Source organism: Cygnus olor, chromosome 1 (genome assembly GCF_009769625.2).
Source record: "Cygnus olor isolate bCygOlo1 chromosome 1, bCygOlo1.pri.v2, whole genome shotgun sequence".
Lineage (NCBI taxonomy): Eukaryota > Metazoa > Chordata > Aves > Anseriformes > Anatidae > Cygnus > Cygnus olor.
In genome coordinates this window covers 177,117,484-177,142,193 of record NC_049169.1, presented here as the reverse complement: position 1 = coordinate 177,142,193, position 24,710 = coordinate 177,117,484, and the positions used below count along the sequence as shown (strand labels likewise).

General features: G+C 35.7%; 1 protein-coding gene across 1 annotated transcript in view; it reads left to right on the top strand.

Annotated features, from left to right (window-relative positions):
* VWA8 (von Willebrand factor A domain containing 8) overlaps nt 1-24,710 on the top strand; it is a 190,008-nt gene that overhangs the window by 140,501 nt on the left and 24,797 nt on the right. Inside the window, exons 36-39 of the mRNA XM_040541186.1 lie at nt 3,528-3,609; nt 5,763-5,967; nt 23,883-23,991; nt 24,176-24,332. Of these exons, the coding sequence (XP_040397120.1) occupies nt 3,528-3,609; nt 5,763-5,967; nt 23,883-23,991; nt 24,176-24,332 (553 nt within the window). The remainder of the gene's footprint in view (nt 1-3,527; nt 3,610-5,762; nt 5,968-23,882; nt 23,992-24,175; nt 24,333-24,710) is intronic.

Here is a 24,710-nt window from a genome sequence, read left to right as displayed (position 1 = left end):
TTCAGAAAAGGGCAGCAAAGATGACCAAAATTGCATCAGCCAAATCTCCTGAATTTTGAGACAAGACAATAAAGAGGAATATAGTGGAGTTCTACAAGAACATGTGTGGCATGGAGATGTGGAAGAATTAATAATTTTTACACTTGGTACCAGAGTTAGCGGGCAACCAATGAAAGCAGTAGAAACTTCATCAAAGCAAACAAAAAGAGGTGGTTCTTCACAGGGTAGGGAACCAACCTGTGAAACCATTTGCAAAAGGATGTTGTGAATGCTGAAACATGGATTCATAGGAAAACTCATGGAATGTTACTAAATACAAAGGCATAAAAATAGAGGCAGCACATCCAGCTCAAGAAGCCCCTGAATTGGAACTGGTTGGTGACTTGAGGAAAATAACCTGTGTATGCTTGCCCGTGGTTCTTACTCTTTTCAAGCATCTAGCTACGCTGGAGTGAGGACACTAGATTGGAGGGACCTAGGATTGCCATTGTTACAGCATGAATCCAAAATCTTTCCAAGAAAAAACGGGTAACAGAAAAGAGACGTGCATTCATGTACTCTCTTGGAAGGTGAGATTAGTAGGTACTAGTCCTTACCATGACCATTTGATATCCAGTATTTACAGCCCCCTCTACTGGGCTACTGTTTCTTCTGGAGTTTGCTTCTCACCAGTTGACAGAATATTTAATTGAGTGTACATTTGACTGCTACCAGTAGCTGCATAACATACAGTCTGGGACCCTTGGAGGTTCTGCGTTGCTTATTCTTGAATTGTACCACACAATTCATGGGGAGAACTTCAGACATTCGGTGGTTCTTCTGTGCTGTTGTTTCTGCTTTGGAAACCTGTGGTTATTTATCTACACAAGTTGTGTAAGGCTTTGCTCATAAACCTCTGTATCCTTTCATAGGAGATGACACAGTGAAGCAAAGGCATCCTATCACACAAAATTGAGCATGTGGCAGTCCCTTGAAATTCTTGCATTAATGTTGCCTCTGAGAAGTTGTTCTGTATTCTGGCTTCAGCTTGCTTCTCTGTCAGGCTTTCTTTCTCATCTTGGACAACTGGTCAGTTCTGGCACACAGCCTTCCATTTCTGTTAATAATTCAAAGTACTCAGCCAAACTCTGGCGCACTCCGATCTGTATTACCAAAACTGTTCTAGGAATAACAAGCAAAGAAATCATTTCCTTTATTTTTTATCGGAACAGTAAACTAGGGTAATTGTTATGTTTGAAAAGAAACCATAACAAGTACTAAGTTCCCCAACGACTGCCAAATAGATGTATGGCCACAAAATGTAAACTTAGACAAGAGTTCATGGCAGAATCCAACAACTAAGAATTAATGTTTATTCTAAAAACAAGGCTATAGAAATGAGGGCTTCTTGAGAGCAAATATTTACTTGGATTCTCAGCTCTTTCCATATATGAATATAAAATAACAATCTGTTACTGAGTTTGTATCTCTATTAGTGTGGCAGTAACTGGAATGAAATAATACAACACACAATTACAGAAATAACCTCAGCACGTCATCTGGCCTACCTATTTGTATAGGAACAGGATATTACATGTTTAGACTCTTCTTGACTAATGTTTTTCTAGCATTTATCTTAAAAACTTAATTTGAAAGAAATCCTAAAGCTTCCCTGACTAGTCTATTGCAATGCTTCACTCTCCTTGTATAATAAAGGCTTTACCTAGTATCCAGCCTGTTTTGCTGTAAATGAATCTGAATACTTCAGAATACTCCACTCAGTCAGCATAATACTTCTCCCTTTATAAAATTCTGTAAGACATTATGGTACGTGTTTTATTTCCCGTAATCTTCTCTTTTGGGACCAAAAATAAAAATAATTAATTCCTTAAATTTGTCCTTGTAGCCCATCTGTGCTAACCTCTTTGTCATCCCTGGGTCTTGTGTGTCTACATTTTAATTTGTTTGATGAGCTGGGCATAACTATTTTACTCCCTCCGCGTTCATAAGGAGGGGAGCAAACTGCGTTTATTTAGATCTGATGTTCATATTAATATAAAGCCTGTGTTTTGTTCTCATGCTCTGACAGCATCATAGCATCTATGTACTATGTATGTTGTTCATCATAGATCTTTGACTGCAGTTTAGGGGACTGGATAGTTGTTCCTGTGTTGAATTTAAACATTTAATTACCTTTTCTTCAGCTTCCTACTCTGCAATCTTTTATCTTGTTGTAATTTAATTTGGTTGATTTATGTTCTCTCTCTAGTTTATTATGTTATTCTTTAATTCTTGTCCTATAGTTCTACCTTTTCCAGTTCAGTATATCTACATGTTCTAGATCTTCACTGGAATTTTTAAATTTTATCTTATTCTCCATTACCACCCAAAAAGAGAGCACATTTTTTAAAAATGACAAAATCTAGACAAAACAGAATGCTCCATGGCCTACAAACATGTATTTTATCAGATTTTTTTCTCTACTTCGAATGTGTTTTATATTTAAATTTTTACAAAACATGAGTAAATTCAGCAGATAAACTACTGTACATGTGCATACTGTAGATACATAGGTATTGTAGATATGCATGATGTGCTCCTGTGGGTTATTCTTTATACTCATTTGAATATTGGGTCCCCTTATATCTCTGATCTTACTGGTCTTTCTGTGTGCTGTGTGCAAACATGAACACTTCTGCAGGTAACATCAGCTCTCATTCATTTCAAGGAGCTGAAAGTTATGTTGTTTCAGAAGGAAATCTAGACTTGCTTTCATCTAGTGACAATAATATTTTGTACCCATGCCATGCAGTGTAATTCAGTCTTCTGGTTTCTCTTCTGAAAAACTTCAGTTCCTCAATTTGCTCCAGGTAGATGAAAGCCAGCTCCTAACTGGAAGCCACTTCTGAGCCCAGGCAGAGTGTACTCACATGTTTGCAAGAGCCAACATAGGCAAACAAACACACAGATTTGTTTCTGAGAGAGAAACCATAGTGTTATATATATTCATTAAACTCTCTCATAAATGGAATAGTAAATGTCTGATAGTCTAGAGTTGTTAACTGTGAACTTATAAAACCTTTGAATATTGAGAATCTACCTGATTCAATTTCAGGCAGCAACATTTAGTTTAATATTATTGAGAAATTTTCAAGTGATAATTAAAAGTACAATGTTTTGAAATGTTCCTCAATATGCTTTTTGAGTCAGATGTACAGCTGACATTGTCTTCAGTGACAGATAAAAGCAGTGAATTAAGGATTGCAGTAATGCCTGATTAGTGCTTTTGTGAGTAGGACTGTATTTATGTGTAATTTTTACATTTGCTATACAAATACATTGTTCTTCCATAATTTGCCTGTCTAGATGCTCACTATCATAATAGTAACGTGGCTTAGTGTTTGCAAGTTATAATCCTATGTTGAATGTAAAAATTTATCATTTTCTGACAGGTACTGTATAATGAAATGCCTAAACTTAATCTGCTAAATGCAAATGCAATAACCAGTTAATCATGCAGCAGGAAAATAACATTTGTTTGTTTTCAGATGTCACTCCTCCACAAGCTGCTGGATACTTAGAAGTAACAGATCTTAACTCAAAGAAAATCAAATACATTGCTATTCCGAGGTAAGTTATTTTATTGATTAGAGCAGCCTGTGCCTTGCGGGAAGAGCAAACAGAATTTAGTCTGCCATATTACTTCAGAATAAGCAAATATTTCTTGTGATGTGGAAGGTGAAAGAAATTCACACCTACCTTGTAAAATTATGCAACTATTGCAGCATATTTTTGTCAAAAAATTTTTGTTTTCTACATGATACCAATGAAAATGTGACAATTCATTAGTAAATACGAAAAGTAGCTTTATGTTCAGATTTCAATTCCATACCCTTTGCTTATTACCCTTCTTCACTCACTTTATCCCCCACCCTTTTTCATTTTGTTTTGCTGTCTATTTTCTAGCTTTCTTTTTTTTTTTTTTTTTTTTTTTCTTTAGGGTCTAACAGGCAGAATGATCCAGTACCAGGTGTCAGGAAACCAGGAATCAAGGTCCAATATAAAGTTGACCTGGAAAATAACTTGAGCTTCTTTATGTTTTAGTTCTCGTTTTTGAACATACACATTCTTTCATGCACAACTATCTTGCATTGTACACAAGTGTCTTGTATAATACATAAAGATAGGCAAAATATATGGTTTCTGTATGGTTTTAATATCTATCTCTCACCATCATAGAGCATATTTGCAAACATTTTGTTATCTAAATCTGTATTTTGATTATAAGTTGTCATTTTCAACTATAATAAAGTTTTTTTTGTTTTAAATGGCATTCTTAAATGTCCATGTTTAAAGAAAACATGAAAACTACGTCAGGACTTTTTTTTTTTAATTTTACTTATTTGATGTTGTCTGCGACAACATGAATTTATTCTATTTTAAATTAATTCTGCTTCATTAATTATCTGTGAAATTTAGAATTAATAGAGAACTAAAAAGATGTAATTATTTATATGTTTTAAATGTAACATATAATTTCTGGACAGTTTTATCTTCTACAGAAAATGGTTACTTTCTGTGTACTAAGTGGGCTTCAGTCAAATTACAAGCAACCTTTATACACCCATCCTTAAGAAAACTTCAATTTCAGTTTCAAAAGTTTCAGATTCTCAGTTCCAGGACTCTTCACCATTTTATAATTGATCCATGGGCCTGCATCTTACAGTCATTAAGAAATGTAAGGCATTTACACAGAAATAGTAAAAAATCACACTTTTTGTTCACACTGAGACTTTATTAGAAAGTACAAAGCCAAACTTCATCATCACGTTCCTTAACCTTGTATGAGGATTTAAGCTCCTTATCACAAAATAAATCTGAGCAGAATTTCAGATTAAAAAAAAAAGTACTCCATTAGAAACTGATAAGTAAAGTGACTTTTCATATAGATGAATAATTCTAAGCTAAAACCTAAAAACCTTTCCTCCTTCTGGCATAGTTATCCTGGTCAAATGCTAAGGTAACTCTTCTTTAGTTGAATTAGTTCATTATAATTTCAGTCTTAGAGGTGTATAAGTAACTGCTTCCTTGCTCATCTAAATTATGAATTGTAGTATTAATTAATGGAAGTTGCAAGTTATTATGTGTGTCACTACTAGTACTGAGAAAGTGCAAATAATCTTTCCTAATTTAACCAATTTCCTTTCCTTTTATGTAGCTGTTAAACCCCCATTTCAGCAGTAAGTTTTCGCTTGCAAGTTGACTGCTTGTTTATAACAGTGCTAAGATTCTCTGCACATAAAGCTGTGCCATCTTTAACTGAGTGTTTAAATTTTCTGCTCTCATTAAAGCAGTTGTTAAAGCTCTTGTTAAAGAGAGGTCCTAGTTTAAGTTGATGCAGAGATATTTTCCTTAGTGCCTAAGTCATGTTCTTTCCTATTTCTTTTTTAGTTTTGTATTTTTCTGTAGCACAATTTTAAATTTTTCATGTTCTTTGTATTCTTTTGTAAAGACTAACTTTCTTCAGATAGATGAAATAGAGCAGTGGACTAGGCAATGTGTTCCCTTTTGGCCCGGTCTTTTACTCTGCTTTTGTGAATAGGTATCTTCCAGTCATACTTAGTTTCAGTAGGTGAAATCTTTCATATGAAAGGTCTGCAGGGCTTAGTTAGGGTCTGTCATGGAGTGAGGGTGCTCATGTAATTGCCACCTTAACTAAAGAAATGTTCATCCTATTTTTAATTGCAACTTCGAGATTGATCACACACTCTCTTGTTTTTCAGCTCAGGATCTCTCTCTCCATATACATCTTGGCTCTCTAAGGTCTCAGATGCCGATGCCCTGTTGGCACCGCTGGGCAAAGTAGGCTTGGTTAGTGTGGACATGGGAGGTGGTGTGAGGCTTTGGGAGACAGGGCTCGACAGCCTCCAGCGCTCACTGCAGGACTGGAGGAACATGATCGGACAAGAGGATGGTAGACCTGTGCAGGTAGGTGTTCACAAAGCTGAAGTGCAAAACATCTAATAAAATGATGTAAACAAGTTTTCAGTTGGGAGAGAGGTCAAGGGAGTGTAGTGTTGAAAAACATTAAGTAGAAATATGCGTGTAAGAAAAATTGAATAGATGTCTTCACTGAAAAAAAAAGCAACCCACACAATAGCTAATTAGAAAGCTTATTTGTGACCCTGTAATTATGGTTACTGAAATTCTCTTTGTCTTGCAGTGTTTGTATTTTTGCCAAATTCCAGTACATTTACATGCAAATTAATTCTTTATCGCACGCTGATTTTTAACTGCAACTTTCAGAACGGTGAAATTAATGTTTAAGGGAAGCATATACTTTTTTAGAGTTCAAAGAGTTGGAAAAAGACATTGCATTTGTACTTTAGAAAAGAACCTTGAAACATAGGTGGAAAGATGCCTTGAGTTCAGAGTATTGCCTTTGGCTGATTTTGAAAATTCTAGCAGGGTAGAAGAGTTACAAGAGTTTCAATATTAATATTTAGGTAGATATTGAAAATGCATTGCATGTATGTGTGTGCTGTGTGTGCGTGTATACATGCGCATTAATGTACTGCCTAATGCGTAGGATCACCATTACTACACAAAGGGAAAATTCAGAACTTTTCAATTACATCTTTAATTTCTGTTAGGGACTGGGGAAGGTATCATTCTTACTTTAAGAACTAGAGTGTGCTTTAGGGAGGACTTTCCTACTTTTGACTAAGGAGATCCTTTCTCTATCTACAACTGAAATTATTTCTGTTTCATAAATTTCTATAGTCACTTTCACAGTACATTAACATGGAAAAATGGAATTAATCATCTCTAAATTAATCTCTCTATACCATTGTTTACAAGGTGTCAAGCTATCCCAAGTGCGATTGAGATTTGTTAGGCAGAAAACAGCTCCTCTTTCACTTTCTTTTCCCACACTGAGCTCCCTTTCTACAGGATGTTCTGCAGTTACAGAAGCTTGTGCAAGAACTGGCGTGTTCTTGTTATTGGACATCAGCAAATGGCTTTTGTAAAAGTCACGAGAAAAGGAAACTGTTATCCAGAAGCACATTTGTGTGGTTCCTTGTTGCTTTATCAGTGCGTTTTTTTATTGCCTATGTAGTAGCATTAGCACCATCTTATGGTCAGATATAATCGGTCTACACCAGCCCAATTTGACCTGACTGATAAAGTTGGCTAGTAGAAATGAAAAGAGAGAGGAGAAACAGTTGAGAGCTTTACCTGTTTTAATATTTTTTCCTTTTTCTTTTTTTTTTTAATCTTTTTGAGTATCTTATCGAACAGTATTATTGTACTGTCAATCATAGCCAACTAAATACTAGAGAATATAGGCTTGGAAAGTTACATGTCATCAGAAAATTTTAAGTTATTTAGCTAGTAATGTCAAGTATCTGTTTTACAAAAAGGCTCAGAGGTTTTCCTACAGTCATAAAGCAGTCAAGATTTGTAGTAGGATTTCTCTATCCTGACAGTCTGCATTTGGTAGCTACAGGGTAAAGTCTTCCTAGCATATCTGTCTTCTTCCCTCTGTAAATACAGGATGTATATAACTCAAGTGGATGGTTTGTCAGAATTCAAAAAGGCATATTATTTGATTTGAACTAAAGGGTTGAAACAAAGCCTTCTATATGCTCTTTGAACTTACACAATATCACTAACTTCTGTTTCTTTACTGTAGACACTTTGCTTTAAGTGGAAAGATAATGAGACCTAAGAAACTTTTTTTACCAAGGCGTTTCAGAGCAATAAGCAATAAATTAAATCTTACCTTTTATTTTATGTACTTCTCTGATAAGATAATAGGTATGTAGTTGTTGTGGAAACAACACTTAGCTATTTGGAGATGAAGGCTTTCCCTCAAGTCCATTTTTCAATGGAATGAAATAGAAGCAGTATTTGACATAGAAGCAGTACTTTATTAAAGCATTCATTTCTAGAAATGAAAGGATACTGTTGGCTTGAAAATATATTCATGTAGATTCCCTCTGTAAGGTAAGCTTAGCAAGAACTCAAGTGTTTCCTGTTCTAGCGACAATTACTTTACTAAGAAAGCTGCAACTAAATATTTCCTGATACTCATGTTTAAGGAATCAAGGTGTTATGCAGCTGCATGCAGCTGCAGCTCCATTCATTCAAGAATATGAAAATCACGTTCTTCTGTATAGTGTTTCACGCTCAGATTCATGTTAAGTATCTTGGGGTCTAATGAGGCATCTCTAATTCCTGAACTAAACCTGTCACTCCCAATCTTGTAGCAGAAGCTGACTCAAGAGAATTGTCAGTGTTTCTCTTCTCACTAAAATGCATTGCCCCTGACAAATTCCTATTCCCTAACAGCTACTGTTGATGCATCCCACAAAGGTAATACAGGCTTAGCAAAGCTTATTAGCCCAACATCCACACCTTCACAGTGATGTTCTTACACTAACATATGAGCCCTGTCTAGATGATTGGGAACCACTGTTCTGGAAAAATACACAAAATCTTTCCGAAGCTTCCCAGCGTTTGAAAGAAAAGTGGATTACAGGGCTTTCAATGAAAATGTAGATGCAAAGAACTGGAAACAGATTTTCAACCAGTTTTCAGTCTGAACTATTGGTACTATCTTCTAGGGTTGCATTTTGTCTTTCACAAACACATTAGATCTCAGAAACAGGCTGTATGTACATAAGCAATGAAACAGAGGAAAATGAACAGCTGTTCCACTTACATTGAGTAATTAGGCTCCCATGATATAATGTCATGGCAATCTTCAAACTAGTCAATATTGTTTTTTATTGTTGGTATATTCAGCAGAGTTCAAACTGCTGAAGTCTTGAGGCTACAAAAATAGTTTTTGGAAATATGTTTTAAGTTTATATTAATTTTTATTTGTACAGGCAGGTCAGCAATTGTCTTCATTTATTGAAGTTTTAAACTCAGAGAATGAGTACGGTGTTCTGAAGTGACTGCATTGCAATGCCTAAAATACAATATATAAATAAAACACTGGATTCTCTGAAGTTATGAACTCTACTTGAAATCCGTAAATTGTTGAGCTTTTTCACTGTTTGGTGTTCTTGGAAAACAAGGTCATATCATTATCAAATATCTGGAAAGAATTTGAAAGACAAATTATTTTTAAAATCTTCCTCTCAAAGCTTCATGGTAATAGGCAGACATCAATAAGCTTGTGTTACACATTGAAGGCATATTGATTAATTAGAGAAAACACTGATTAAGTTCTGATGTAGTTTGGCCATTGTTTTCCAGTAAGCTTTATTTACTGTTGTGTCTAATCTAGGTAGAGTACAATTGTTACATAAAAATAATGAAAAAATGGATCATTTTGAGAGATTTCAATAGATAGTAAAGAATTGTGCCCTTTAGGCACCTGAAATCTCTGCAATTAAATGTTTTTTCATTTATACGTGATTACCAGCAAAACCATTTATTTCTGTATTCATTCCACTTAATTCTCTCTTTATGTTGCATAAAGATAATCAGAATGCCGTTGTTTTCAAAAGTCTTAGGACAAACCCAAACCTGTTGAATGCATAAAATGTACTTGGGCAAGAACAGAAGAGTTGGCTTGTAATGAATGATAATGTATATCTGAACCTTAGAATGGAATCACAACTTTATTGGAAATCCTTTTTGTATTTTTGTTCTAGACAATATCATCACACAAAATGACATCCCAAAATTGGGTTAATCTTTTGTTATTTCAGTACCAAGACTGTAAAAAGAAGTGATCTGATTGATCCAAAGGAAAAAAAAAAAAAAAAAAAAAAACATTGTGATCTGGGATTTCTTAGGGTTTTGTTTTGATTTTTTTGGGGGGGGTATTTTTGTTATTTGATAAAGAATCATAGAACTGGTTGGAAGGGGCATTAAAGATCATCTAATTCAACCCCCCCCTGCCATGGTCAGGGACACCTTCCAGTAGATCAAGTTGATCAGAGCCCCATCCAGCCTGGCCTGACACTTGTGGAACCTGCAACAGATGCATTATCTGTTACATACATGAGATGAGTTTTTGAAATTGCAGTGCTCTTCCATTTGTGGCTATATATGAAGGCCTAAGGAATTCAGTGGTTGCACAATTCCTTGATTCCAAGACCTGGTTTGAACAAGAAGCCTGGAAACGTTCCCACCTTTTTTAACTCTTTGCTTTTGTGACTTGACCTGATCTGTCGATTCTCCACCAAAAACAACTGAGCAGTTAAGTCACACTGTAGTTCATAGCATCATAAGCCTGAGATGGTGGAATGAATCCAGAAAAATCCATAAATGAGAAAAAGTCTTTGTTTGCTTCTCACTGGTGGTTTGAATGACAAATGCACTAGTGACAGTTCTGCAGTACTGTGTATAAATTCAAGGAGTATTGGCCCAGACTTATTTTGTTCAAACAGGTCCTAGTGGTGGATGGCTCAACATGACTTGGATGTATTTTGAATACGTTTCAGGCTTTGGCACTGAAAGAATACATAAATGAAATGTATTTAAGACAAAGGAAGCCTGTAGATAGAGGTTCTGGGAGATTACATTCAAGATCATTAGCCCTGGGGAACTGACTGAGAGAGCAGTTTTCTGTCAAAAATGAGTGCATTTATTTTAAATTGAGATTCCTTTTTGCACTAGCTAGATGTGTATTCTTTTGGTTTCTGCTGTGACTAGTTAACATTTCACTGGCATAGTGTTTGCACAAAGCATGAATCCTCCTGACTAGCTAAAGGGAGAGGTGAAGAAAATTATTTCACAATCCCTAACGGATTCCCTTTAGCCACACTTAAACATTTAAATATCTAATTCGTGCAACATCTGGAGCCAGTAATTGTTATCATTGTTTTACAGAGGAGGGACCTGAGACATAAGAAAGGCAGATGACCTGTTGAAGTTCACACTGTACATCTATGGTGCACTGTCAGAGGTGGGATAATTGCAGTGTACACCCATACAAATATATAAACATTCTTTATAACCGTGTTGCTAAGCTGAGTAGTTAGAATGTCCTTGAATGCTGCATTCACTACAGAAATACCTTAGGTTGGACAAGAAGTTGCATATAAATGCGGTGCAGCCACTTAAGAAAACAGATGTCAACTCTATATAGTTCAAGGTTGAAATACGCTTAGCTGAGACATGTATAGACGTATTCAGCAAAGCTCAAGAAATGCAATATAGAGAGTTTTTTCTCAGATTGAGATGGCTATCTTCACAGCCTTATAGCTGCAGTCAAAAATGATAAAAGAGCACGTAAGTTATTCTATGTCCTGTGAACAGCTAAAAGACACAAACATATTGTTCATGTCAGTAATTTAAAAGTGCAATGTATTTTTATCAACAATAACTAAAAAAAAGTGCGTCTTTTTCATGTGTCTAACTGCTCATATCATCCTTGATGCAAGGACTTTTTGCTAAAAAAAAGCATTTCAATGAGTTCAACAGCACTCAGTAGTCATTTCTTTTTTCAAACATCAGTTTGTCTTTAAATGTGATGAGAACAAAGGCAAATGTTGAGTAGCTTTTACGGGATATCAGGTCCATCATTAGGAATGTGTTTAAAATGTGTTCCTATCCTACCTAGACTACAAGTAAAGTCAGTGTTGAACTGGATCTGAAGCTGAGTGCATTCTTACAGTGATCGTAATGCAAAAAATGTCCGATTTGTGGATGAAGTTGGAAGAAACACAATCATGTTGTTAGATGTGTGTTCACACGCATATATATTTACATATGCCCAGATGTCATACCTGCACTTTGACTCTCTTAAATTAGAATTATTTCAAGGGATTGCCATAACTTCACAGTCCTTCAGGACTTCAGAACTTATTTCATAATGAACAAGAATTCGAAGTGTATTTAGGGGAAGAGTTTTCAGAGCAATTTAGGAAAAAGACCTAGGAATCCCTATGCTACACAGCTGGACTGGCCTCCAATTGTAGCAGGGAGCAGTTCAGGTCAATCATCATGAAATACTGGAGATCATCAGGAAGGAAGGGTGATACATTATGCAAATTACTGTCTAGTAAAATCTACAGAGGAATTAATAAAAAAAAAAAAAAAGTGTAATGCTTATTAACAATTCTTGCAATTAGACTTTTCCATTGCATGGCCAGAACAAGGGCGAAGTGAAGTGGTAAAAAAATAGTGGTGCTTTTAGTCCTGAACTAGCTTCTCTTGATTTTTTGAAGGACTGTTAGATTTGTTTCTTTCACTCCCTACTGATATTATGGAACAAAAGCAATCTTGTGTAGTTATCTTTGAGTTTTCATAGTATGTTGTGGGTACCTTCCTTAGATGTTTTTGGAAATCACCTGTACAGTTGTTGTAGAAATTAAACATTCATAACAAAAAGATCTGGAGAATCTTGCCAAGGCTTGATATGTTGATTTCATTTATATGAAATGATTGTACGTGTTTTGCTTTACAGCAGTCATGCCTTCGTATATTAATGCCTAAACCCTCTGAAAACATGCTTCAAGTTCTACTAACTCATAGGACCTAGGTGATCAAACTGTCTTATTAAAATCTTAGATCATTTACGAAGGGTCACACTTTCTTAAAACTTTTCACTCAAATGTGTGTTCGCTATGCTTAAGCGTAATGTAGCCTTCTGCAAGCCTTGGTGAAGTATCAGGAGATAAACACTTCCATCCCTGAGAAGGACATACCTGATCTACTATGGTCTTTACCCACCTGCCTTTCAAGATGTTACTAGATCAAAGAACACAGCAGATACACTCTACGTAGCAAATGAAAGTATTTACAGGCAAAAGCAGTTCAATTTCATTGCTTTAAACAATGTTTACATGTACTTATACACCAGCAGCTTGTGTAGGTTGCTCTGGGTGTGCTTGGAAATGCTGAAGAGTAACATAAAGGATGAGTAGTATCCAGCTCCAGACCTGTAGGCATTTCAGAGTCTACTTCTGAGCTAAGCAAGGGAGCTCCCATTGTTACTAGGAGAGCCAGAATAGCTCACTCTGAAGGAGACACATGCATTTTTCTAGCTGTGTGGCTCCTCAACCACCACCTACTGTAATGGTAAGCACAGACACCTGGCTTACCTGGGACATCCCTACCTTTAGCTGTCTGCAGTCTGGATCCAAATCCCGTCTTCAGTATGCAAAGCAATACTTACAGATTTAGAGAAATGGACACTTAGAAATGGAAGGAGATTTCCTTTATGCCTTTTTCTCTTATTTGAGCTGAGGCCAAAAAAATCCAATTGTTTGATTCTCTGCCATCTTTGAGCAGCAAACATCTTACTCCCTTTCCTGAACAGTCTCATTTATTGTATTTGTACTCAACTCAACTATTCATGCACAACCATACAATGACTTACCTTTCAAGGGAATTAATATTTTTGCTTTTATCCAAATCATTCTTTTTTCTTTTGATTTTCTGAGGCTTCAGTTTGTACTTGAAAATTTAGGATAATGCAAGTTCTCCTGATCAAGTTTATTTTTAAGCTTGGATGTTTATCTTAAGTATAATTGATTCAGGAATTTCAATGTTCTGAACTTGTTTGTGTTTACTGCTCAGCACCCACTTTATACTGGCAGGGTTTTTTTGTTTGTTTGTTTTTTCAAAAGTGTCATTGTACTTCAGAACATTTTGAAAAAACTCCAGCCTTTTACTGATGTTAAGACTGATAAGGGGAAAAACTGCAGTTCCCAATCTGTGATAAAAGCATAACCTTTAGCAAGCATGGTCCTTACCCCACTCAATACTTTAAGTTGTTTTTCTACTGTGGACCAAGTGGCTATTCTGTCCACATGAGGGCATCAGTGAGCCAATAACAGTGATTTTGGTCGCTTTAAATATATAGGTCCAAACTTCGTAAATTATGAAAAACATATGCAGAGGAGTGTTTTCATAAGTTCGGAAATAACCATATGCCAGCATTCTGCAGTCTTGCGCAGGGTCCTGAAAAACTTGAAATACTGCATGTGACAGTGTTACCTAGTCAATAACTGGATTATAAAATACTGGATTATAAATCAGTAATTGGATTATAAGATAATTTGGAAGTGTTTGCAGTGCTGAGATCCATGAGACACAGATACTCCAGCCCCAACTATTCATTGCCCTCTAGCACTTCTCAGTGGGGTGGCATTTTGGGCTTCTTTGCCAGGCATGGGGCACAGTGTGGGTTTAGCTCTGTGACCTTTTCCTGGGCTGCATGATTCATTCTAACAAAATGGGAACAAGGCATTGAGTATGGGAAAACATAAGCCTAGACAGCCAGGGACCCATGGAGCTTGAAAAGTTCACATCCCTAAAATTCTCCACTGGGAAAAGAAACTCAAATAAAGGTCATCAGTTCTCTGTCAGCTACTTTTTCTCAAATAAATGTCCTCAGTTGAAGTGAGGCACTTGTCAGGAGCACTATGCAAACGCTTCTAAAATACATTCCTTTTCCTGAAGCTCTTCCAGCCTAATTAGAGTGGACAGACAAAGAGGAGGAATGGAAATAACCTTAGCTTCCTGTTAGAGCAGGCTGATCCAGGACAAAATTCCTCTTTCTTCCCCTGAACTTCCTCTGAAAGACCACAGCCCTCATGGGAGAGAATATAATATCTCAGCACAGCAGCCTCTGAATCTCAAAGTCTGCAGCAGTGCACATTGCTGACTTACGTGCTAGAGCTCTTAACGCCAGTGAAATCCTGCTGTCAGAGCCAGGCTAATGATTCTGCTCTTAGAAAACTTGCTCTCTAATTAATGAGAGGACAAATGCTGTGACAATTGAAATCATCTGGTCTGTTATGGTGGTGCTAAATATTCTTTTACAACCCAAAACATCATAGTTATCTTTAAATAGAACCCAAAACAATATACTTATCTTTAATAAATTATATTTCTGCTTCTTAAGGACAGATTTGACAAGTCCTAGATCTGTAGAAAATAAAGCTTTTCTGCTGTCATGTGTATTTTTTTTTCAACTTGGTTTTGACCATGCAATGTCCCTGCAATTTTCTGTCCAGAATATTCCTTACTGTCACCATAATCCATTTATCCCTTCTTTCTAGTTGTGGATTGTTTATATACTCCAGAAGAAATCAAATTCAGTGTTCTCCAAGTTTATTGATGTTAGGAGAGCCTTGATGTTACCAAGCCAGACACTATCTGCTCTGATCATATTTGGTAGTTTACTTAAAAGGTGATCTCTTAGTTGAAAATAATTGACATGGCAATTTTCAGTAATAACAGATGAAAATGGAATTTCCACAGGTGTTAACATAACGGAGGATCTTTTAGATAGAGAAGAAAATATATGAAAGTCTATCATTACTTCATTTAGTTTATCTAGCTTTTAAGTCACAATGTATGTATTCGTGGACAATAGATTGTAATGCATCCACTGCTGAAGAGTTTCTGAGCTGATTCTTAGAGTGACAGCATTTAGTTCAAATAAAGACCTACACCAGCAGTGGCTGCATGTTAAATAGTGTTCTTTTTGTGTTGATTTTGTTTGTATTTTACAAATCTAAAATTGCATTAAAGTTACAATGTGGGTTTGCTATTTGAGATGAAAGTTTGATGCCTGTATGAATTTTAAAAGCTACTTTTCGAAAGAAATGTTCCTGGGAGTCAGATAATGCATGAAGCTTCATTAGTTCGTTTTGAATTCTTGCAAAGTTTTGCAGACAAGATAGAAAATAAAAGTGAAGCAAAATGAATGACTAAAGCCTATTAAATGTATTTTATACTGCAGTGCCATTAATGTTTTTTCACTTCAGGATAAAACTGAAGACAGAGGGAATTGCATACATGATTATTGTCTTGTCTAATACTGAATATTCCTTTCTGTGGAAAGACGACTTGTGGGCTCAATTTTGCATTGTTGATATGAACAGAAATTGTGCTATTAACTTTTAGAACATTGAAAAAAACTGTATATGATACAGTACAAGTAAGAGTAGTGGAAGCAATTAGATTTTTTTTTTTGCCAGTTTTTGTCTTTCTCTCGCTTGTTTTATGTAAACAAATTATAAACCTGATTTTTTCTGTCTTTGGTTGAATCAGTTTTACAATGGAATGCAAAAACAACATGGAACAGGCAGATTAACTATTGATTTCCTTGATTTGGAGCTTTCACATACTCTTCGAGAAAATAGTACATTTATTTATGCTACTGATTTAAAAAAATGTACTGGAGGAAAGGAAGCTCTTGTGACTTGTTAAATACAGCATAGGGTAATGCTGAGGTTTTAAGGTTGTTGATGGGGCTTAGGGAGGAAGCTAAAACAAAACAAAGGTTTGGTTTCAGGGAAAAATCACTCCTTTGCACATCTGCTAAAATACATTCTGCATTCTGTGGAAAACATTTCCTAATCCTTTGTGCCACTGTGGGTTGGATTATTTAATGCCTTTTTCACCTGGAGAATAGTCATGTTCCATTACAGACAAAGTCAATCTTCTTTCATAATAACGTATGGTTGTGATGAAGGATTTTCCAGATTTTGGTGAGCAAATCAGTATCTCTTAAATCACCTGTAGGACAGAAGTCTTAAGATATATTCGGTTCTTTCCCTGCATAATCTCCTGATGTATGACAAATCTTTGTCCACAGTACTGATGAAGGAAGAATGCTATGTAAGAAAACATCAATAGTTTAATTGCTTTATACTATTTGTAATGTTTTTTAAATTTATGTAAGGATCTGGAGTTCTTTTTTTTTTTTTTCAGTAATTGCTTATGTGTATGGCAAATGTGTGCATATTCTTCATTGACTATAACTACCCTGTTTAATATACTCTATATTAATGACAAGGCAAAATAGCACATTCATTCTTTCCCTCTGTGTCCCAGGTATGTTAGGAGAAGAGTGATTATCTTCAGATTTGTATCTTAGCAGGGTTCTTCCCTTTATGATGAAAAGAGTAAAAGAAGAATGGAATCTAGCTAGTCTAGAATCTGCCTATACCTGTCTGGTTTCCAGGATGTTATAATCGTGTAACTAATTAATCTATTGCACATGTCCTTACCTTGCATTAAACTAAGCACTTAAGTCATGTGAACTGTATTGCACCTCCAACCTTAATGTACACATTCTTTTTCTTATTTTTTTTTCAAAGAACTAAGAAACATCCAATGATGCACTATCATTACTAATAAGTGCTTGTGAAAACAATTGTTGTTTGGTCACCTTAGCTTCTTCTTTTTTAAAATCTTCCTATGTAAATATTCTCTACAGCTGTAAGTACTGCAGACTTTGCTTACTTGTGTTTTGTAAACAATGTTCTGCCTTTTTGTGCGTGTATATTTAGTCTATATTAAGCTGTGAGTCCATCTATCTCTGTTATGAAGATGCAGGATCCTGTAAGGAATGACCAGGTCTGTTTTAACATACCTGATAGGATAAGAAAAATTTAATTTGGGGAGGTTTGAGGATGTAACTGTAGTCCATTTTTTTTAAATACAAATTGCATCCCTTTACATCTGTGGGATGTTAGCTTGGAATTAGAATATTTTTCTTGTTTTCTCCCCTTTTTTTGAAGTTGTATCCAGACTATTAAAATAAGCATTGTATCTTGTGTAAGTGGACTAGATACGAGTTTGTACTGGCAGTGCCAGGAGCGTTAACACTAACAGAGGAAAGTTCTTGTCCCCTGTGCATGGGGCAGCTCTCCTCCATTAGAAGCCAGTTTCTTCACCAGTCCTCAAGCAGAAACGAGCCTTTGTTGCTGAGAACATTGCAAAGGAGCTTTTCTGGCAAGCACTCCTGAATGGGAGGCACTGACACATCTTTTGCCTTTCAGGAATTTTAATGAAGTTAACCAAATCAGAATGCTGAAGAAAGCTGCTGTATTAAAAGGCCATTTACTCTCTAGCCGATTTAGTGTGTTGAACAGAAGCAGCATGTCATGTACAGGGTAGGGCGACAGGAATGGCTCCAACAGAAAAATCAGTCTTCACCAGAGATGCATCCCCGACTGCATCAAGGAAAAAGTAGTTCACATTTTACTGAAAGCATTTATTACTTTCCTATTCATAGCTAGAAATATTTTCAACCTCATCTGACCTCTGCTTACAAAGTCTCAATGAAATTTCCTAACCTATAACCATGAGTTCTTTTTCTGAGAGCTGTTAAATCTAAGTACGTGCTCTGCCCCTTGTTTTAGAGAGTATATGTCTTACAAGACTGTAATGAAGCTATGGGCATCCAAAATATTGAAAGTTGTTGATTATATCTCCTGCATGAGAATCCCAGGAATAGAGAGAATTTCAAGTGTGACTATACAGGAGGAGATGAGATTCACTATCTCTTTCTCTGTCTCTTCCCCAGAGATAATTTCTGGTGTTTTAGACATCAGTTTATTTTAACGGACTCGAACAATAAGGGGCTGATGTATGGACATAAAAAGCATAGGTGAAAAGATGGCAGACTTGAAGGTCATGAACACTGCAATTTGAAGGACTGAAAAATTGGCATACTGAATTGTGTATTTTGCTGACTAAATTGGACAGACACTATTACAAGCATGCTAATAATAGAGAAGTTTGAACATTAAGATATATGCAGTCTAGATGTACTTTGAATAGCTTATTGAAAGCACCTCATAAAAAGTTAACCAATAGAATAATTTTGTTGTCATCAGACATGCTGAAGACTGGCTGTTGACTCTTTTATTATGTTTATTTTATTGGCACAAGCAAATTGAGGGCAACCAACACTTGTTGAGATACAGAAATATGTAGTCAGACTACTTGGGACTGCCTTTGAGGTGTGGAAGCTTCTTTTTAAAGACATTTTTTCTCAGTTTCATTGCAGTGCATGAATAAGTACACTGAGTGCTAAAATATTGTTAAGCTTTCTTGTACAAAACCAGCTGAAACTAAATTTGATAATGTTTTAAAACAATTTTACTCATACTGCCTGAGAGATTTGTTTTAAGATATGAGAGTAAAATGAATTCTGAGCTCAAAAAGAAAGTATGTAATTATGAAAGCACTGCATATGTTGGTATGAAATGCTGATGTAAGTGTAGGACATAATCATTTTAATAATAGACCACAGCAGGCCTCTCCATAATTCACACACTTTTGTTAATGGGTTTTTGCAAGCTCCTTTCTTCCCATAGTTGTGACAGTGTCTTGTAGAGGCAAGGCAAGTTGTATTTGGGTCAGCTGTGCAATTCTCAACAAATTCAGTCTTTTATAGAGGGATGAATAAAGTATTAAAATTGGGCCTTGCATTCAATGATGTATGCCAGTGATTTCTTGCTCTCCAAGAGTTTATTTTATTAAATCGAATTATTTCACATCAAAATCCAATAGAATGCAATCTCCCATTTGCTTATGTGGCATGAAAGTAGTTCTAGATCCACTTCAGAACATAATTTAAGATTTGGTTATTACAAATGTAAATTCCCTTTAATTCCCATAGTCTGCTCAACTAGCTGAATTCTAGAAAAAACAACCAACCTTTGCCTCCTCTTCATAGTGACCCCTGTTACAGGTCAGTATGCATTTAATAGCTGTTCAGCATAAATGCAACACAGATGTGAAACACCTGGTTTCATTGCGTTGCTGAGTGCATTAAATCCTGTAGCTGGCTTCTCTGGGCCTAACAGTGTTTTTTACATTACTATATGAAGGATGATAAGACTATTTAGTTTCCAAAGTGAATTTGTTTCTATCAGTTACCCTTATTCAGTTGGCTCCTAGAATCCCAGCGATATCCAAAAAACAAATGAAGTGTAACTGTGTAAAGCTGTTTGGCACGCGTTCATGTATCTTAGAAGGAACTGATATTGAGCACGTTGTTCAGATAATGTGTATCTCTCGTCCAATGTAAAATGAGTGTTAAGATCTATTTGCGCCTCGCTGCCCTTGCTGTAGGGAATGAATGAGGCAAGGGGCAGGACCAGAAAATTAAGTCAAAGCATTAACAATTCTTGGTATTTGCTCTTCTCCATTTCCTTTTCTCTCAAGCTCTTTCTTCATACCATTGTCCTTTCAGTAAAACCCATTCCTTTAGCATCTTTCTGTTCTTCTCAGGTTTTGTTTGTTTGTTTCATTGACTTTGGAACACCTGCAGAGTCTCCATCCACAAAGTCCTCTCAAATGCACCCATTACCCATTAGTGTACGTGCCTGAGAAAATAATACAGTAAAAAAAAAAAAAAAAAAAAAAAAGATTGTAAACCACGGACTAAGATCATTGATGATTATTGAAAACATGGGCCTTGGGCTTTAGAAAGTAAGATGAGAGTAACGTTTGTATCATAGAATCATAGAATCATTAGGTTGGAAAAGACCTCCAAGATCATCTCGTCCAACCATCCCCCTACCACCGCTATCACCCACTAAACCATGTCCCTCAGCACCATGTCCAACCTTTCCTTGAGCATCCCCAGGGACGGTGACACCACCACCTCCCTGGGCAACCCATCCCAGTGCCTGACTGCTCTTTCAGAGAAGAAATGTCTCCTAATTTCCAACCTGAACCTCCCCTGGCACAACTTGAGGCCATTCCCTTTAGTCCTATCACTAGTCCTAGCAGAGCATGGCAGTTTTGCTTCTTGAAGTACCTGCCTAAACAGGCAGTGGAATATTGCTTTCCTTCTTGAATCATAAGTCACCAATGTATAAACAATTTTAGATAATGCACAATTAAAACATTCATGCAGAGTTTTGGAAGTGGTGGTTAATTTGGAAATGAAAAGGAAACCTTAGAAGGAAAGCACTTATAAGGAAAGCACTATCACTGTTTCTCCAGCTATTCTACTCTGACCCTTACCTCATAGCTGAAACTCAATGTTTCTGGACTGAATTCATCTGTTGTTTTACAGAGCTGTAATATGCACAACAGACGGCATTGAATGATACTTCACGATACTGAATAAAGCCTTTCAGTGCAGTTAAAGCATATAAAGAAAGCACAAGTTTCTCTTAAAAGGAGAAGCTGTCAAAACTCTTCACTGAAAGAAGCAAAGTTGATAGAAATCTTACAACAGATTTAGAAGTTGAGTATGCAGGAGGGGACTGGTCAACTTTTGAGCAAGCAGTTTATATTTGGAAGATACCCAACAGAACAGTAAGAGAAATCTTAGTAGTTTTAGAAATTCCAATCAGACAAGCTTGGAAAAGTTAGTGTAGATTTCTTCAATATATTTGAGCTTTTTCTGTGTTTCAAATACTTGTTTTTCTTGTCTTTCTTCTCACTCCAGGCAAACTAGATTTTCCTCTCTGACTGTCTTTCAGTTGCCAGCTTCAGAATAGTGTTGGATCCTCACCCTTAAATCTACCTTTCCAACAGTTCTAACATCAAGAATTCCTTCAAACCTCAGAGGGGTGACTTATCTATGGCTTTTCCATCTCTTTACACGTCATGCTGAAGAATGTACAAAGTTGTCCAAAAGTTTTTTTCTTCGTTTTTTTTTTCCTCATCCTTCCTTTGCTTTCATGTCCAGACTCAGTGATCTACTATTTAATTATTTCTAAAATATATCTTCAATTCTATTTGTCTGCTAATCTAATTTTTACTTTCTAGAGGAAAAAAAAATAAAAATAAAAATAAAAATAATTTCACAGCAGAGAGACGTTGTTAGTTGTAAAATTACCTTGCAACTCTACTGTGGAGAGAGGAATGATGAGGAGAAAAAACAGGTAAGTCACTAATGGCATTACGTAACAGCTCAAAGAAGAGCTGAGAGAGTATATCCAGAAGTTTTTGTTTGTTTGTTTTGTTTGTTTTTTGTTTGTTTGTTTTTTCCAAAGGCTCTACAGTTTGCTAATTTAGCATAGTTTCTAAGTGTGTGGTAATTTCAAAAAATAAAAAATAAATAAATTACACAAGCAATCCAGCATCAACAAAAAATGATTGTTAAAATATTCCTTTTGTTTGCATAGATGTTATTTAAAAAAAACAAGGAGATGTGTAAAACTGCTGGAATTCACTGCCTTCGTATTTATACCTCTGCTGGTGTTATTCCATTCTAGTTTCCTTAAATTTTCAAATATTTTACCCATTAGACTACTAACTATATAGAAAAAAAATAGTAAGGAGGATACATTCTTAAGCTGTGATAGATTGTACCACTTGTGTCTTTTTCTCTCTCTCCCATGCAGGTTTTTTTTCAAGGTTTTAATAGAAATAGAATGTAGGATGTTCTGTTGTCCTTTTAACAAGTATATGTCATTTTAAAATAAAAGATCTTCTGTTAACCGTGTTCTGTTTCAAAGTTAAGAATACCTGCTTTAATCAGATCAAAACTGTTGTAAAATGTATATATATATATCTTTGAAACCTATTATATCTACTAGAAATCTGTGAACAATTTATTATATTTGAGAAATTTAAGTGAACAGCTTTTTTGTCTACTAAACTTTTCACTGCTAAAATTTAAACAGTAATTGTATTTCAAAATAGTAGTATTTAGTAAAATTTGTCAGTAGAAAAACTCGACAAAAGTAGAATATGGTATCTGTTTCACGAACTATGTTTGCCTCATAGAGCTTTCTATTGCAGAATTTTGTGCATTTTTTCTACAACTCAGAAGGATGAAAATGTAAAGGATTTACCATCATTTTATTCTCTATCTTTACAGAATATTTTGTTTTGATTCTTGAAGCTGACACTACAGTTTTGATTTTATGATTTTACTTTGAACTAAGTTTTTAGTGAGTATTGCTTACCTCAGTGTTTTTGATAGTTTTGAAATCTACCAGTTGTACAGAAAAAAAGAACTGTTTCTTTTGGAGGAAATCTCTTAAACCAAAAAAGTATAGACCCCTAAGGGTAACATGCTGTTGTGGTTGAGTGTCTTTCTTCCTATACAAATGTTAAATTAATGTAATTTAACAGATTAGATCTTGATTTTACGCTAATGACATGATTCACAGAGGATGTATTGTACCTCTTTGAATTAATATCAATTCTGTAAAGTGGAAGTAAATTATATTTTGAATAGTTGCCAAGACACTGTTGTTAGAACACATGTTTTCAGTTCAAAAACATGTATGGAATTCATGTCAGTATTGGGTCTACAAGACAGTGAACTCAGGAATTAAACTGCTATACAGTTCCAATGAAAACCCTCATAATGCCAGTGAACTTTTGAGAAGGCAATAAATTGTCATTAATGGGGCATGGAAATTCATCAGAGATATAAATGTATTATGGTAAATGAGAAGAAAGTTAATCTATAGAGGTTAGATATAAAGACATCACTTTTATATCTGTCATTGAATTTCATGTAATAGTAAACTGACATTAAATTATGGAAGTGTAGTAATTGAAGGGCAGTTTACACATGAATCATTGATTCACTGCATGACTCAGAGTTTATAACAGGATAAACTATTTTTACCTTCACTCACCCACTTAAATCCAACCCGTCTAAAGTGACTCAGTCTTGACCATCTGACAGCTGTTGAGCCTTTGGCGGTATGGTAAATTGATGGGGAAAGTGCTGTCACTGGACAGGCATTTGCAGTAGAAAACCCACTGCTGTAGATTTGTGGTCATGGTGGGGAAGTTAAGGATTACACGAACGTGTAATATGAGAAGAACATGCCATTTATTTTGTCACTGTTCACGGAAAGATGATCAGTCTGCCCATCAATAAAGAATGCGGAGCTGTAGTTGGGTGCGCATGAAATCTGTAAATTGGATATACATACAGGTGTTGCCTATACTACAAGAAGTATTCAGACTGCAGATGATCCTGTTTACAGTGGAATTTCAAATTATGTTAGTTATTATCAATAAGCACTTATTTTTCTAGTGTGGGCAAGATCTGAATGTGCTGAGTGGTTGAGATGTGTATTCTGAGGTCTGATGTGGGTCTAACATGCCTCTCAGGAGCAGAGTAAAAACCTAGTAGGTTGTTGTTAGAGTGGTTTTGCTTGATATAAAAGAGATTTATGGCTCCATTGTCTATTTTACAGATAACCATTCAGAGGGACAGTGGTTTGGATGTCAGTTCCCCCAAGCATGGAAAAGTGGATCCAAACAACATGCCTCATGTTGGTGGAAATACTTGGGCTGGTGGAACAGGTTTTCATTCATTATTTTTTATGCCTCATGGAAGGATGTCTAAGAGAGAGGCTGTACTAGTCAAAAATGGATGTATACGAGCCCACTCTCTGCTTAGAGATATTTTACTTAATGCAGAAAAGAAAATATTTCCTTATTGAATGCCTATTCTTAATTTATTTATTTTTTATCTCTGCTATCCTAGGTGGGAGAGACACTGCTGGGTTAGGTGGCAAGGGTGGGCCATATCGACTGGATGCTGGCCATAAGGTTTACCAAATATCGCAAGCTGAAAAGGATGCTGTTCCGGAAGAGGTTAAGAGAGCTGCTCGAGAGATGGGTGAAAAGGCCTTTAAACAGAGGTGAAAGTCTTTATTTTCCCTTTCATTTTCCAAAAGAACTAGATAAACATGACTGAAAGGAATTTTCTTTATTAACTACATTTAGCAACTACCTTACCCTGATCATTATAATTTAACAGAGCTTACCAGCATGTGTTTAACTGTTCTGGACAGGATGTATGCAATGTTTTATTTGATTAAGCCACATTGTTGAAATGACAGTGCAGTTTGGTAGAGTAAAACATAGCTAGGTGGATAAGGAGACTGATGTGAGTATTTTATCTTTTTTAAAAAGGGATCTATTACATGAAAATTGTTTGAATTATGGTGAACATAGGTTGCATGTTGTGAGGAATTGGTCACCTAACAAATATCTTTTGAAATGGTCTATTATGAGCA